The 16127-nt window shown below is 40.5% G+C and overlaps 1 protein-coding gene across 32 annotated transcripts in view; it reads left to right on the top strand.

Annotated features, from left to right (window-relative positions):
* The window catches only part of dlg2 (discs, large homolog 2 (Drosophila)), a 220157-nt gene that overhangs the window by 53531 nt on the left and 150499 nt on the right, over positions 1-16127 (top strand). For 25 of the 32 annotated variants that reach the window (XM_070982307.1, XM_070982281.1, XM_070982284.1 and 22 more), the window contains one exon: positions 2067-2135. In XM_070982307.1, the coding sequence (XP_070838408.1) occupies positions 2067-2135 (69 nt within the window). Of the gene's footprint in view, positions 1-2066; positions 2136-3747; positions 3889-5580; positions 6143-16127 lie in introns of those variants that run through there. The other 7 variants (XM_070982305.1, XM_070982310.1, XM_070982283.1 and 4 more) reach the window with 6 other exon arrangements.

A 16127-nucleotide genomic window follows, 5' to 3' on the forward strand; every position in this document is an offset into this window, starting at 1 on the left:
TCTATGATCATAATGGTATGATCATGCTGCTTCTTGTTGTTGGTTGAAGGACATCCTTGGCCAGTGTGAAAATATAGGCCTGTCAGTGTCTACACACCAGCACGTTACTAATACCATGTTTGACTTGGAGTGGACCCAACCAGTTAGGTAATCCACTAGTAATCCTATTTGTCTCTACGGTCAGACCTTGCGTGTCGTAGCTCTTATTTTCTGCTGTAACAGTAAAGAATTTGGTATAGGATACATGGATATACATTTCCAAATACATCATGTGGAAAAGTTTTTAGAGCTTTCAAAATAGCCCTACTGGAACAGCAGGAGCTGCTGAACCACTCTGCTGAGGTCACCCACTCGTACCAGGATAGGGATAAGTGAAGGGGATTAGAAGAGTCCTCTGAGACTGATGACCCCGCCGTGAGGTCATCAGTACACTGCTGTTAGATCCCCTTTTCTGTTACCACAATCAGCCCTCTGAAGATTAGGCAAATGTCTTGTCAAATAATGACATGGCAGATGGGCCCATCCAAATAAATTATCAGTGTCCAGAGGGGTTATTCAAATATATAAACACCCAATAAATACATTCTGTGTGCCGTTTGTTGGGTGTTTGTTCCATTTATAGTGATGGAAGATAAGAACAAAAGCACTGAAGTAATCAAGCATTTAGTTCATTAAAGTAAAATTAAATGAATATTTGCAGGACTTCTGAGTAGAAGGGGACATCAGGCTTGATAGCATTTGTTAATATGTGCAATAGCTTATCAGTGATTAGTTTTAACCCTTTCCATTATGAAAGACAAGCCATGAACAAGCTTTCTATGAGATGATATTGATGTAGATGTTGATGTGCAGTTATACAGATATATTGTAACAGGTACCCTTGTTGGAAACAGAAATAAACAAAATCAGAGAAGGTTAATGAATAATATTACTGACTGTTAGAGTTATGTGCTGTCCTACAGTGACAAACCTGTATTACAGTCTTTGGTCCTCAGCTGCTTGTCCTCAGTGGCTTGAGCACTGAAGTTGTATCAAAGAGCAGGTGATTGAAGAGTCAATGAATTGTTTACTTAGTTCATCTGTAAACAGCACAACTAGTTTCTTTATGGAAAAAGATAACAATTCTCTGGATTACATGCTGTCTCATTCTGTCATGTCTGCTGAGTCTCAGCATAGCTGGACTTTAAAATCAGCATTATGTTAAATGAACACAGTACATTATTTAATGAAAAATGTCCACCTCAACGATGCATTTAGACTTCTGGTCTATCCTAAAGTTGATTTTAATATTTCATTTTTTTTTACTAATGTCATACACAAGTGGCTTCCTGTGCCTCAACTGGGCAGCAGAGAGGGAGTGCATGATCGGAGGTGAATACATTTGAGGACATTGTTACGCCTGCCAGCACAACAAATAGAGTATCCAGTATACCCACGACTGATGTCAGTGTTGTTACTTCACATTCAGGGTGCAGTTGGACCCAGTTTGCATCTAAATATTATATGTTCTTCTGGTGCTAATTAACAAAAAGCTTATATTTTAAGTCAGAAGGGCTTGCTGCCATAAACAGAGAGAGGGATAAAGCAAGCCTGCGTGTACTAAGGGTTTGTAGTACGTCTTAGTGTGCCAGGGACCTATTTTTGGATACCACGGGCACCAATCGTGTGTCCACTAGTTCAGCTTCTAATTCTTAGACTAAGACTTACCAAAGCAGCTGACAGACTGGCCAGCTGATGGTAACTCCATCGTGATAACCCTGACAACTGCTTCCTGTTGTTACTGAGCATTAAACATAAATGCTTCATATATTTTTATTGGTTGGTTAACTATCAACATTTATTTACCATATGCCATATTGTTTTAATTCCACTGCTCAGTCCCAGCTCAAAATTCCTCTAATACACAGCACCAACCTACATGTATATTAGGCCTATCCACAATGCTAATAAATACTCATTAACTTAAAGACCGAATCAGTTGATTGTATCTTTGGGACCTTCGGGTCGGTATGTTACAGCTTGTTTGCTTGTGACAAGTTACTTATGCACCTGTTTTTTGTTCCCAGCAGAGGGAGCAGAGCAGCTCAGAACCCAGTGGCATGGAACAGGCAGAGAACAGCACCAAGACCTCTGTGGTGAGTTCCGTCTAGCAGTTATACTGTATGTTCTTCCTGGGTGTATGCAGTGTGTGTTGGTCTTACATTTGATTTGTGGAGCCTTTTATTGATTTGTATGTCAGATCAAGTCACTCACTGTGTTTTTGCTACCAGCATCCATTTCATTGTGTGATCTGATCTTTTGTCTTTAGTCTCATTGTCACTCATGGTGTGGTAGATCACTACAATGTAAAGCAGCGCAACACATTTTTTCCCAACGTTTGGTTCCTCATGAAGTGATTTGTAGCCACAATCCCAACAACAAATATAGGGTACTCTCAGATCCCTTGAATTCCACGTTTTCCTTGTGTCATTGTCCCTCCCACTGCGGATGCGTAGAGAGATGCAAGGAAACCACGAGGAGAGAAGATGTTAGGAAATCTGTTTTTAGAGAAATGAGACCTGCAATTAGTCAATTATTACTAGATTTTATACATCAGCAGAGTCATGACCCTAAATGGTGCAAATCAAATTTCATACAAATCCATGAAGACGGTCACAAGATATGAGAGTTTAGAATTTATGGTGCCCCCTATTGAGAGAATAGCAAAAGACTGCAAAGCAAAACTTGGACTTGGTGTTCAAAACATGCACCAAGTTGGGCCAATCTTGATTCATGAGCATTTATGTGAAGTTAAAGAGACAGTTCCAAGAATGTAGAATTTCAAAACAAATTGACATTTTGAAATTTCCTTGAAACTTCCTTGAATTTCCTTCCTTGAACCTTAGATCAGCAAAGTCTCTTTGATTGAGGTTAATGAGTGTCATTCATGTCCTTACGTAGTAGGTGGAATATGCAAACCATGTGCCAGTTTTGGTGACGTTTGGTCTTACGGTTTTTGCTGTGCTCTTGTTAGCTTGGGGGTAGTCAAGAATATGAAGTGATTAGGAACTGCAGAGCTTCTTTATGTAATATGTAAATTACACATTTCCTGTACAAATTAGGTTTGCTGATATTGGGAATCTTGCGTGCATTGAGTGCAGAGGAATATCAGTCCGAGTCTGTTTTCAGAATGCAGTTTCTGTGTATGCTTTTTCTAGCTGTGCAGTCTGTGTCTTCTCCAGTTCTAAAAAATGAGGCACTGGGGGGTTATAAATGCACAAACTCAGTATTTTTATTTAAGAAAGTGTAATAATATAGTATTTAAAGAACAGACCAGTGCAGATGTTTCACCTGTCTTGCATGCCTCCTGAAATGAATACAGTGTTATCACTGATTAATATCCATGAAGCCCTTATTTCATTTTCATTTAGTTTCACTCCACTGAAAGTAAATGTAACTCAAGCGCAGATCTGAGGATGTTTAGTCACCATATCAGAAAATGTGCTGGGGTCAGGTACAAGCCACTGTCAAGGTCAAAGGCTATAGCAGGCTTTTGAGTAAATCCGTCTGCTGGGCTATTAGCACTGTCAGCACTCTTGTTCACATACATAGAAGAATCCAAGTTTGTCACACCGACGTAGTCTGTGTAAATGAGTGGCAGTCCCAACAAAGGAGTTTAAAGCACTCCTTCTCTCTAATGCAATAAGGTGAAGCTGCCTGAGCCGCATCACCTGAAAAGATTAGCCCTGTTGCTCTGGCAGAGGGAGCCTGAGCTGCTCAGTGTAGTGTATTCAGTAAGAACAACGACACATTGGGAGTGTAGGGGTGCTGCTTCGTCCACAAATGAAAGCAATAATCAAGGTCAAATTCTGCAACAAACCTCTTCACCAGGATGGGTCCAGCAAACAGGTACCAGGGCAGTTTAGGTGGGGGTTCAGAGGCTTATAATCTAAAGAGGGGGAAGGCTAAGTTTACCTTACGATCTTACTAGCTGGCATGGCAGGTTATTGATTCTTAATACGCAGCATGAATACACTAAGCTTGAGCTTCTCAAAACACATATAGGACCACATATATATATCTCCTTACTCACTTCAGCACTGCAATTAAGTCATGCTGTAGTGTACTTGCAGGATGATTACATGCATCCTACATATGAAACATAGAGTAAAGTGTCTGTTGATGATCTCAAACGAGCTGCATTTAATGCAGTTTTGAAAACAATCTGACAGACATTAGTGCCTTCAGACTGTGGTGAATGTATCTGTGCATTTAGACTGCATTATTTGATTAAAGGCCCTGCCAACCTACATGGGTGCTTTGCTCTGGCTGATTAGACACCGTACTCTGTGGACCAATAAGACTAATAACAATGTAAATTGTTGTGCTGTAGGAGCAACAAAACTGATCAAACAGTACAAATGTTTGACCTTAGCTGTCCTTGTTGTTGGTCTTTTTGTACACTATATCTCAACTGATCCTCAAATGTATCTTCCACTTATATCAAATCATACCATTGAGTTGGTAGAGTGGCTTTTGGAACCCTCTGACACTTCCATGTGGTGCTTTGCTGTTAAATTTTACCATCTCATGACAGACTTGTGGCTTTGTCATTTTGTGATGTCAAAATGTGGTTGTGGGTGAAAAAGTCAGAGCTTGCCGCTGTGTTTCTTGGCAGTGTGGTGAAATTGTTTTGGTTGGATTGCATTTTCTAGTGTTACACTACTGCCCCAAAACGAATTATTGGAAGAGTAAATCATATTGTAGCATGCTTGTACGGCTATTAAAAGATTATATACATGCATTATACATGTGTCCGACCAGCTGTTTAAACCATTTGCATCTGTATTTAAGTCATTATAAGTTTGGTTGAAAGGTTCATCAGCAAAAATGAAATAGATAAAAAGAAACACCACAACACTCTGTCATTTTAACATAAGTAGCTGTGAAGTTAACAGTCAGTGGTTTTTGTTTCATTCTGTCGTTACTGTTGGCATCAGCATTGCTGTCTTTGTGTGTTTCTGCATCAATGTTAAAAAGAGTCATTCATAGAGGCAGAGAGCTCAGGCAGTATTGGCTTTTTATTCAAATCAAACATCTGCTAAAAGGTTTGCCAGCTTAAATGACATGGAACTTGTTTGTTTTCAGTATTTGTGGTACAATTCCTGTGTTACAAGTTGTTGCGTGTTTATGGAAAACCTTAAGCTGAATTTTTATTTGTAATTGTTATTTTTGGCAAACAATATCAACAGTTGCCTTAAATATCAGTCCCCATATTTGACATCCTTAAAATGTCGTACTAGTCAAACCTCAGACACACACACACACACACACACACACACACACACACACACACACACACACACACACACACACACACACACACACACACACAGCAAAAAGTCTGTCACATAGTCAGTGGAAGGCAGTGCTGCCACTGCTCTGCAGATGAAATTAAAGCCAGTGTGTTATTGTTAAGTTCCAGCAGTCTGCCACAGCAGCTAACAGCCAGCGAGACACAGAGCATGGGAATGTAATTCATTCCGCTGGCTGACGCTTGCGTCCTTCACTCTCTTCCCTTGCTCTCTTTCTCGTCCTGTAACGCTCAGCCCAGTGAGAGGAGAGAGAGGAGGAGAGGATGAACTGAAAACAAGAGGCAGAGGATGAATGAAAGAGAGAGAAGCTAAGGAATGATTTCGGGTTGTTGGAGGAGGCCAGCACAGCTGCTAAGCGTTCTTAGCGTATGTTTGTGTGTGTGTGTGTGTGTGTGTGTGTGTGTGTGTGCGTTTTGGCTGATGACGCACACTCCGCTCTGAGATGGCGTTAGGAATCCTGATTGCCTTCAGCGTTGTGGAGGAGGCATCCCAATCCTCACAAGGGGCCCACATGCAGTAACATCTGTCCGCTGTGGCTTCTCTCCCTCGCCAGCGTGTGTGAATGTGTGTGTGTGGGTTCTCTTCCTCTTCTCCTCCCCCTCTTTTTCTTCAGCAACCCCTACCTGTTTTTATCATTCCTCCTCGCCTCCTCACACTGGTATCTTTTTTCTCCATCTTCCTGCTTTTTTCCTCCAGTGGTGGTATTAGTGGTGATGAATTTGAGCACAAGTTGAGAGCTCCTTTTTTGTCTGGCCAGCATGGATTGTCTTTGCATTGTCACCACTAAGGTAAGAGAAACGAATGAATGATTCACTGGAAAGTGGATGAGAAGGAGCCATGGACTGAGACAGAGAGAGAATGAGCACTGTGGCAGAATGAGGCATGCAGTGGAACACGCTCTGTTTATGTGTTTGTTATTTCTGAATGTTAGCATGTGCACACGTTTTTGTCTTCCCTCACCACCCTGATAGTCTTTTAAGTGTTGATTAAATTGTTGCCATGTTGCTATAGGATGCTTTCAGCATATTTATTGTTGGTTATTATTCCTTGACAGAATGAGTTGTCATATTTAGTCTGTGTGTCCGTGAGAGAATGATTCATTTCTTCCCTCAAACTACAGTCTGTATGCCAGTCAGCAAAGAGAGCCCGGCTGCGTGTGTGTTGAGATATGGCAGTAGAAGTTGGGTTGAACTTCTGTCAGCCAGCTCGTGGCTTGTGGCTTTGCTTCAGCCCTCTGCTCACATAGCACACTAGCTCTTTTGAAAGCAGAGTGGAGTCCACTTGGCCGAGGTTGTACCCAAATCCTTATGCAAGCTGTAGAACTGCAGTATTTTATTTGAGAAAATGGCACATAAATGCTTTTTTCACTGACCTCTTATCCCTGGGCTGATACTGCACACACTTCACTTTGTAAATGGCCATCACAACACTGGAGAGGGGAATCCTCCTACCATAGCAATGTTTCAATCAAGGCATAAAGTATGTTCTTGTGCAAGGATACTGTACCTCATCATCTCTAATCATAACTAATATGAAAAAGAACATGTCACTTTTGTTCAGTAGAACATGTTGTTTAAATGTTTTCTCTTACATAATTATGGTTCCTTACAGACATCTCACTGTTTTATGTGTGGTAGTTAAGTAGGCTACTATTTATGCTATAAGCTGTTTGCTAGTTGTTTAGTACCTCCTGTAAGTGTTTTATGTGATATGTATGTCATGATACAGGTAACTACAACAGAAAACAAGTAACACGAGGCATTGTTGTTGAGGTACAGCACCATCATCAGGTCATTTGTCCAGTTCTTTATTTATTTTGTTTATGACCAAATACCTGCAAATCTAATGACTCACCCACCAGCCTTACTTGTGCTTTGTGTTTAGTGCTAATTACAGGTGCAAATGTTTACATTATGCCTAATGTTGTCACTGTGAGCATGGTTTTATCTCACAGAGCTACTCGTGTCTGTAGACTCCCTTTACTAACTTTGAGAAAAGCAATATCTTTGAAAATATGTGCAATGGTCATAATTGAAGCAAATATTGTGTGATGATGCAACCTAACAATGCAGTCTGCATTGTGTTAGCAACAGTGAACAGGTTACTCCTTTTATAGCAACGTGCCTACTATTTACATCACACTAAGGTCACACTGACTTCTTGCATGGACTGTTCTAAGTGAAACTGACAGAGCTCTATTTGTCATTTATGCGGAAAATCTCCATTGAGTGGTTTGCAGCCAAGTATAGGCAAGTCTACATGCAATAGAGTTAGCCCGCAGTCCTGGCTGGATGTGTTAAAGATGGATACAGTCCTCTCTTCCTTGCATGTTGTAGAACACATGCTGTATGTTGCAGGAGCACAGACCCCTTTGGTCAGTTCAGAAGTTGATATCCTGAAAGCCATGGTGAAATATTCACGCTGTCTTTTGCATGAAATCCATTACCAAGCCGGCTTTAGTGTGCTGCCCTTCACTTAGAGTGCCTCATACAGAGTGGTTGCCTCCTGGTAGAAGAAAGTGTTGTAATATTAGATGCAGGTTGTTGATGGAGGCCATGATTTTCTTTTTCAAAAATAGAATCTGTGGTTACTAAGGAATATTTGGATGATCACTTCATTCACACTGAGTGCAGTATGATGGGGAAAGAAAGAAAAGATCTGCCCCACTGTTTGTGTCATCACATGGCAGAGGTCACGTCTGCTCATGTGTGCAGGTTTGTGTCCATAGCTTAGCCACGGCACCCACAATGTCATACATCAGCCAATAAACACTACCTTTATAAAGCTTAGACATGTGTTATTTTAGCTGCAGCTGAAACTGTTAGTCAGTGAATCAAATGGGCACAACGATACTTGGGATAATTTTTTAATTTTTGAAGTTATTTATCAGCTTAAAAAAGCATTACTTGTTGGATATAACTCATGTTGAGAAACTCTTCTTGTTGTGAAAACTAACTCACATTGACAACATTGGGATTGAATACACACACAGGCAGATTAGACAGCTTTTCTTGTGAATGTGCCACAGCTGCACAAACACTCAGTATGAGTGACTTCCTTGATGAGGAGCTCTTTGTTGGCCTTGTCTGACTGTGGCTAGCTAAAATTAAAAGCAGTTAGCAAAACGTTTTGCTGCCACAGTGTTACTTGGTCTGGTATCACCAGACTTAGTTGGTCTGGTTGCTTCTGGTGGCTAGTGTTAGCTGATACCAGCAAATTTATCACTGATGCTGTGTAACTAACTTTAATGAGAAAATACATTGACTTTATGGCTCTATGGCTCTTTACTTCTGACTACACTATTTTAGCTCGCCACAGATCAAGGTGATGCTGTCTGAAGCAACTGATTTAAGAGAATCTTGGGAGCTGTTTTCAACTAGGGGACTAAAGCATATCCCAGCATGCATTGAGGGGGAGGCAGAGCACAGTTTACCAGTCTTCCACCATGCTAACTGATGAGAGCTCCTCACAGACACCAAAAATGATGAGGAGGGATGGACATTTCAAGCAACAACAGTACACACACACACACACACACACACACACACACACACACACACACACACACACACACACACACACACACACACACACACACACACACACACACACACACACACGCACACACACACACACACAGTGAGAGTGCTTTCAAATGACTTGTGATATGCTAGTATGCTACTATTCGGGCGCCATATCAACTAATCTGGACACTCTTACACTGACTATTAAAACTCATTGCCTGTATTATGTACTTTTATGGTGGCTGTGATAACATACAGATACCCTTCACTCACACACACGAGAGATCTACTTCCCACAACACCCATACAGGTTAAAAACAAGGGAAAATCTATTTTTTAAGACAACATTATTGTCGCATAAACTATTCAATGTTTTACAATATAATATCTCTTCAAGATTTCAAAAATCTTGACCCATCCTGAGTGTTTGGGCACTCTTGATCTCATCCAGTAATGTAGTACATATGACTGACAACCACTTTGTAAGTACGTACTTTGTCAATATGATGTGGCCATGTGATATTGTGAGACTTTTTCAGTCTTTACAGGATCAGGCATCATTTTTAACAATGACAGCATTTTTTTCTTTAATAAGCTCAGAAAGGAAAAGATGAATTTAACTCTAACATTACTTAGATGCTCTGATTTGTGTCAACCAAATCAGACTTTTTAAGCAGCATCTCCAAAAAGTAATTCCAGCATATTGCATCCTGTAGTGTGAAGTGGACTTGGAGGAGTAAAGGACAGCATTGTTAACATGCTTTATATAAGGTTTAACTTCAGCCCACACAATGCTAAGCCTAAGATTAGATGTCCACCTATCTTTGAAACACTGGCTCACAGTGATAAAGGTGTCATGGGAGAAGTGCTGTAAAAAAAGACATTTGTAAAGCACCGTAGTGAGAATTTGCCATGTTGACCTTACTGTGCCAGTAACTGAGCCACTATAACCTATAGTAAACAAAACAAACAGTGCTTGTCTATATAACATGCCCATTTATTCTGGTCTCTTTAAGTACCTTGATTCATAATGAATAGATTATACAGCAGTCATACTGAGCTTTTAAGGAGCTCTCTTAGTGCTCATGTCATCAGATCTCATGTGACACTGTGAATATTATATTCAGCTCTACTACCTTAAGTATTCAGCTCTTCATAATGAATGTGCACGGCATAATGATATGCAGTTTTCATTCCATAGCCACGTTATGTAATGCTTCGGGGGCATGATGAGTACTGTGCCATAGTTCAGCATGAGAGGGAAACAGAGGGGTGAAAAACACAGGAAGAAACCACTCCTACATGAGTGTGTTGATACTCTGCTGTTGTTGCTGTTTTTAGAACATCTCTCTCATCTGGATTCTGACGCCCTTTTGGTTAAATCAGCAACTGCTGATTTCACTGACTATAATGACAACTGCTAATGGCAAATTTATTTATCTGTGTATGCTATTTGCATACAATTCTGTGAGTTGCCCAGACAACAGAAAAGAAATCTCAGCTGATACCTGGTTAAGATGCCTTCTTTGTGCTGGTTTCTGTTAATGCTCACCAAAGATCATTTTGAAAAATGGACACATCACTCTGTGAAAGTGTGGGCTATATGTAACCAGTTCCAGAGGGATGGCTGTAGTTTAAATGACAGATGCTACAGGCGATTAAATATGCTTCACATAAAAAGGTGTATGTATAATATGTTTAATGTCAGAAATGACATGACATTTAGACCAGATATTGACATTAACTCCACAGATAAAGAAATCATAACATTTAAATTCATAAAGAAAAGTTGGTAGGTTAGTACTTCCACTCGCAGCACATTTGAAAAATGTTTTGGGGGCAACTTTTGCCCTCACTGTCTTGACAATTGAGGCGTTTACAAAGCTTTTGGGGCACTTTTTAAAAATAATAAATAGTCATAGAGTTGCTGTGTTTTATAGTAAATGAGCCCAGATTAAAATGCATACACTAATCACCATATTGTGCTAGCACGAGTAACTAAAAAGCATACTTGTGCTGCTCCAAGAAGTGTGCAATTATCTGTATGTGTTTAGAATAGGGTCAAAGCCTTTCTGCCAGAAAACCCTGAAGACAAACTTTTCCCTTGTGCATGCATTGCATGCCACATCCTTAGGTGTTTAACAAAATTAAAAACTAGTTCCTAGAAGTACTGTCAAAAAAGCCAAAATTACTGTCATTTTCTGTCTTTAGTGATTCAGTTTTAGAAATACCAGCAGATGGACATTTTTGGTGTGATAATGATTATCATTATGTCTGGGAATGTCGAAGCTGGCATCTGCTTTGTATTACTGCAGATATATAGATATTGCAATTAGGGCTGACAGTTTAATGCGTTAATTAGATTAATTAATTATGCTGGGAATTAACGCGCTAAAAAAATTAACGCAATTAATCATGAGTGGCAAGTCAATGCGCAAGCATTTTAAATTTGGCCCTTTGAGTGACCTGTAGGCTGCAGTGGCAGGTTGCATCCTACCTGCGCTACTAGTCAAAAGCAGGGTGACAACAGACATGGATGCGACACCGGAGAGCGAGGCAAGCCTACTTGGACCTTTGAACGGCAAGTTTGTTTATAAAAAGAACAAAGACGGGACTATTAACAAGAACGCAGTGATTTGTACCTTGTGTAAAAAAGAATTTTCCTATCACCGTAGCAGCTCCAGCCTGAATTATCATTTAAACGCTAAACATGTAGTTGCTGCTAGTGCCGCTAGTGCTACCGTGAGCTCACTCCGCCAACCCACACTTGCTGAGTTAGGAAAACGAATGAGCAAAGCCACGACAGAAAAACTGACAAACTCAATCGCAAAGTGGGTTGCTGCTGATTGCAGGCCGATTTCAATCGTGGAAGACGAGGGCCTAAAAGAGGCGTTTCAGGTAGCGTCATCTGACTCTAATTTCCATCTACCGTCGAGAACTACAGTGATGAAAAGAATTCACCAGCTGTATGTTCGGTGTAAATGATTGATTTTTGAACAAAATTGAATCTAAACTTCCACAAGCTGAGGTTGGGTGTATGGATGCTATGAGATGAACTGATAATAGGTGTAGTGATTTTGAGACAAACATAGATTATGACTGGAGATACCCTTTTAAAAGAAATGCCTGTTGGCATCTTGCTATTGATGTTGCCTTATTTAGAGGCATTTTATACTATTATTCATTTTGAATTGCTGTATTGAGTCAGCTTTAGTATTCATTTTGATTGAGAGTCTGCTTATGTGCCTATTTGAGACTTAGCCTTATTTTATTTCTGATTTTTATTTATTTTATTTAACTGTATTTTTATTGCATTTTTGAATAATGCACCTGGCCTAATTGGTTTGCTGATGTGCTTGACCTTTTTTCTTTTGAATTTCATTTATGAAGCACACTTCACCAATAAAAATGTGGATATCAAATCTTCTCTTCTTGGTGTGTTCAATTGATTAGTCTACACTACAATTTTGTAATGTACTAGAATTCAAATTCTTTATTTGGGGACCTTTAGCAGATATGAGATTAAAATGCGATTAATTAGATTAATTAATTACAAATCCTGTAATTAATTAGATTAATTTTTTTAATCGCCTGACAGCACTAATTGCAATACTTTCATCAGTATGCCATAGGCTCAATCACCATTGTGTTAACTCATTTGGCAGTATATAGCGACTTTGTGATTAGAATTTTAATGTTAGCTTACTTTACTGCCAACTTGCTGACACTGTAAGCTGAAGTGCCAAACCAAAGACATTTCTCTAATGTTAATGTTACTTATCATAAGCAAATTAATGATGCTTGCTTCTTTGGTGACCCTGAGCTGAATTCTTTTTTAGAGGTTTGTTTCAGTAAATCATGATTAGCTTTTAACCTGTCTGGCCATGTTCTGGGGTTGAGCCCAGCATGCGAGAGTCGCCTTGTTGACCTCCTCAATGCCAAGCCAGTCTATTTCCCATTTTTCAATTGTAGAAGCGGTAACTTTCTGTGCCATCTTACTTGCTGGGGGTGGTGTTGGTTATAGCCCATGATATGGGCTTCTTTGTTCAATAACAGTTGGAGCTTTTTTAATGAGGTATTGGTCCAATGCAGCTGCCAACTTAACTGCAGGTGCAGGTTTTCCTGGCTTCTGGAGGGAGTAAGAAGAACAGCATAGTGTGAACAACAGCATTGTTTTTGTGAGTGTGTGTGTGTGTGTGTGTGTGTGTGTGTGTGTGTGTGTGTGTGTGTGTGTGTGTGTGTGTGTGTGTGTGTGTGTGTGTGTGTGTGTGTGTGTGTGTGTGTTAGAAATGAAAATGGGAATGAAATGAATTTCATTAAAATAAAATGTTGGTATTGATCTGTCCTTGAGCTTCAGTTTTGAAGCTAATCCTGCTTTGTAATGGCCCTCAAAGCAGTCTGAAGAAAAATTATTAGCACACACATATAACCCAAGAGTGTTGTGGGAACTTTTCCATCGAGTTAATCCCCTGAGTCTTCACTTTCTCAGATGATAGGACTAGATGAAGACTTTTATGTTGGTTCTTGCAGCTAACAATGGAAACGGTGGCATGCATTGTTCATAATGTTACCTTCCTCATCTTCATGTTACCAGAATGGTGTTACAGTGAGGAAAATAGTAGTTAGTGGATGTAACTCCAGTTCTGTGAGTCTGTGGGTATCCCTTTACCTGCATGTTATCACAGCCACACTAAAGTGTATTATTTTTCATAAGCTGAACCTTTTATCACGGTATCCAGCTGTGGTCTCTCCTTTGTGTTTGTCATTTGGAGGCAGCAACACTACATGAGCTTGACTAACGTGGCTAACCAGGATAAGCCTACTAGTGTGCCAGAGCTGATGCAGTGGTGCACTTCCCAAACTTTCTGGGTAAACTTTCACTCTAGAATTTCTCTTTCGTGTGTGAGTAGTAGACATACAGTAAATAGACTATTTACTGAATGGTTCGAGACAATTACATGTACCATTGCACCCCTTGTACATTCCATCTGATCGTCAGATCAGCATAAGGGCAGTTTATAAATTGCCTTTGCACCACTAGAGTCCTTATCAACCACTGTTTAAGCTTTCAGCAAGTAGCTTCCATCCCTTTGAATCCTGATGAGTCGCTTTTTGACCCGTCAATAACATCGATTCACCAACAACTCAGGAAACAGGCGGAATCAGTGAACTCAGGGTGGAACAAGAAGTCTTTGTTGTCTCTGATGTACTCATGGGTGAATGGTTAACAGGCATGTACAGTATGCACACTAGTTGTTGTTTTTTTTCGTTCTACACTAAAAGCTTGACAGTGAGTGTCATGTTTAGTGGCATTATGGAGGTATTTTAGTCAGAAGCCACAAAGAAGATTTCAAATTACATGAGGTGTACATGAGGCTCATTGTCTGCACAGTTGCCTGACTCCACTCTCTGAACCTTTTCTCTTTTGTGCTGCACTCTTTGGAAATTGCAAATAGTTGACTGTCAGTAAGTCCCTCCGAGTGTGAACAGCGCATTTTATTTCCATTGATGGTGCTTGAATCACTTTCTCTACTCTTTCTGAATTTACTGTTTAAAAATATCAGTTTGGGTTTAGACGTCAAGTTGCTAGGAAGTGGCATGCTGATCTTAACCTTTTCACAGAGGTATGCAATCATTGGTGTGACCTCCATTGAAAACCTGCTGTTATCTCAAAACCATTATCTCAAAATAGAGATTGTCCCTCCAGCCAAGTGGCTTAAATTGTAATCATACTTTCAATGCAGATATTTTAGTCATTCATTTATTCATTTGAAGGACATGATGAGATTTTTTAGCTCATCAATGAATAGGTGGACATTGTGGCATGCTGGAAACATTACATGAATGTGCAGATAATGTTGATATGGAATGCAAAAAACACTGGACTTGAACCACTGCTAGCAAAGTCAGTGCGTGCACCATATATGCATACTGTACATGTATAAATGTTGTAGTTAGTAGAATAGAGTAGTATACAATTCTAATTATATGATATAAGTTGAATGATATAATGATAAATATGTTACAATAAGACAGGGTGTGTCGTGTCTTAGTTCTGCATTGTAACCTTTTTGGATTCATAATAATACTATCAATAATACAACTTTGGATACTGGTTTCATTAAGTGCACGTGCATGCTGTTCAGAGGTTTTCTGTACAGAGTGATATAGAGGTATGGAATGGAGATGGCCAGGGGTAGGAGTGTGGGACCAATGTACCACCCACAGCGTGCTGAAACATCAGTGCTCTCCGACAACTACAGTGTCTTCGCTTGATGGACTTCCTCTGTGTGGTATGGATGTTCGAAGAACAAGTTTTTGAAGTCAGGATTCAGCACACTGAACATCTTGCATCACACCTCAGGGGCAAGTTGCCAGGGAGCTTCAGAAGGGAGGGCTGGATTCCAGCAATTAAAGTGCAACCCCTCTGAAGGTCAGTGATGTAGGTGGGACGCCTCTGGAAGCCAAAGACATGGCTGGAGATCAGGACTGGGACCAGCAACTGGAGGGTGGCAACAGGGCAGCACGGCTAGCAGCCAGCGGAATGGCTGCAGGACTGGAGGCTGGGAGACTGTCAGGGAAGCCAATGAAGCCAGGAAAACAGAAAGCTGATGAAAAACAGCCACAGGAGACTGTTGTAGCACAGAAACTGAGGGTCGCTGCAGCAAAGACACCAGTGACAGCTGCAGCTCAGGAGCAGGTGTCGGCCAACCACCAACCGGGAACTAGGAGCAGGTGTCAGCTTCACCGCTGACTGGGGACCAGGAGCAGGAGAGGCATCAACCAGGCCAGGAACTGAACAGAAGCATGCGCCCTGAGCAGATGACTCAACAAAGACTGAACTGAAAACTTGATCTATTGTACAAACTAAACTAATGAAGGAATGAGATGCAGGTAGAGAGATGCGAAGAGGAGCTGGAGGTGAATGAAACAGGAGAACAGGGAGAGAGCTGATTGGCAGGGGAAACACTGGGACCAGGGTTAATGAGGCTGATGGAGGGCAGGTGTGGGGAGAAAGAGTGGAAGGGAAAGCAGACAGGGAGGTGGCACAGAAGAGAAACACTGTACAGACAACAACAACCCAGAAAACAACAAAAACCAGACAGAACTGTGACAGCACTTACTACTGGATGGGTTTAATAATGCCTTTTTTGAGAAGGAAAATAGTTGCATCCCAAATTGTTCAGTTACACACTAAAAAAGCATTTCATTTGACCCCAAGGCTATTCCAGTGTCAGCAAACAAATAA

Source organism: Chaetodon trifascialis, chromosome 16 (genome assembly GCF_039877785.1).
Source record: "Chaetodon trifascialis isolate fChaTrf1 chromosome 16, fChaTrf1.hap1, whole genome shotgun sequence".
In the NCBI taxonomy this organism is placed as follows: domain Eukaryota; kingdom Metazoa; phylum Chordata; class Actinopteri; order Chaetodontiformes; family Chaetodontidae; genus Chaetodon; species Chaetodon trifascialis.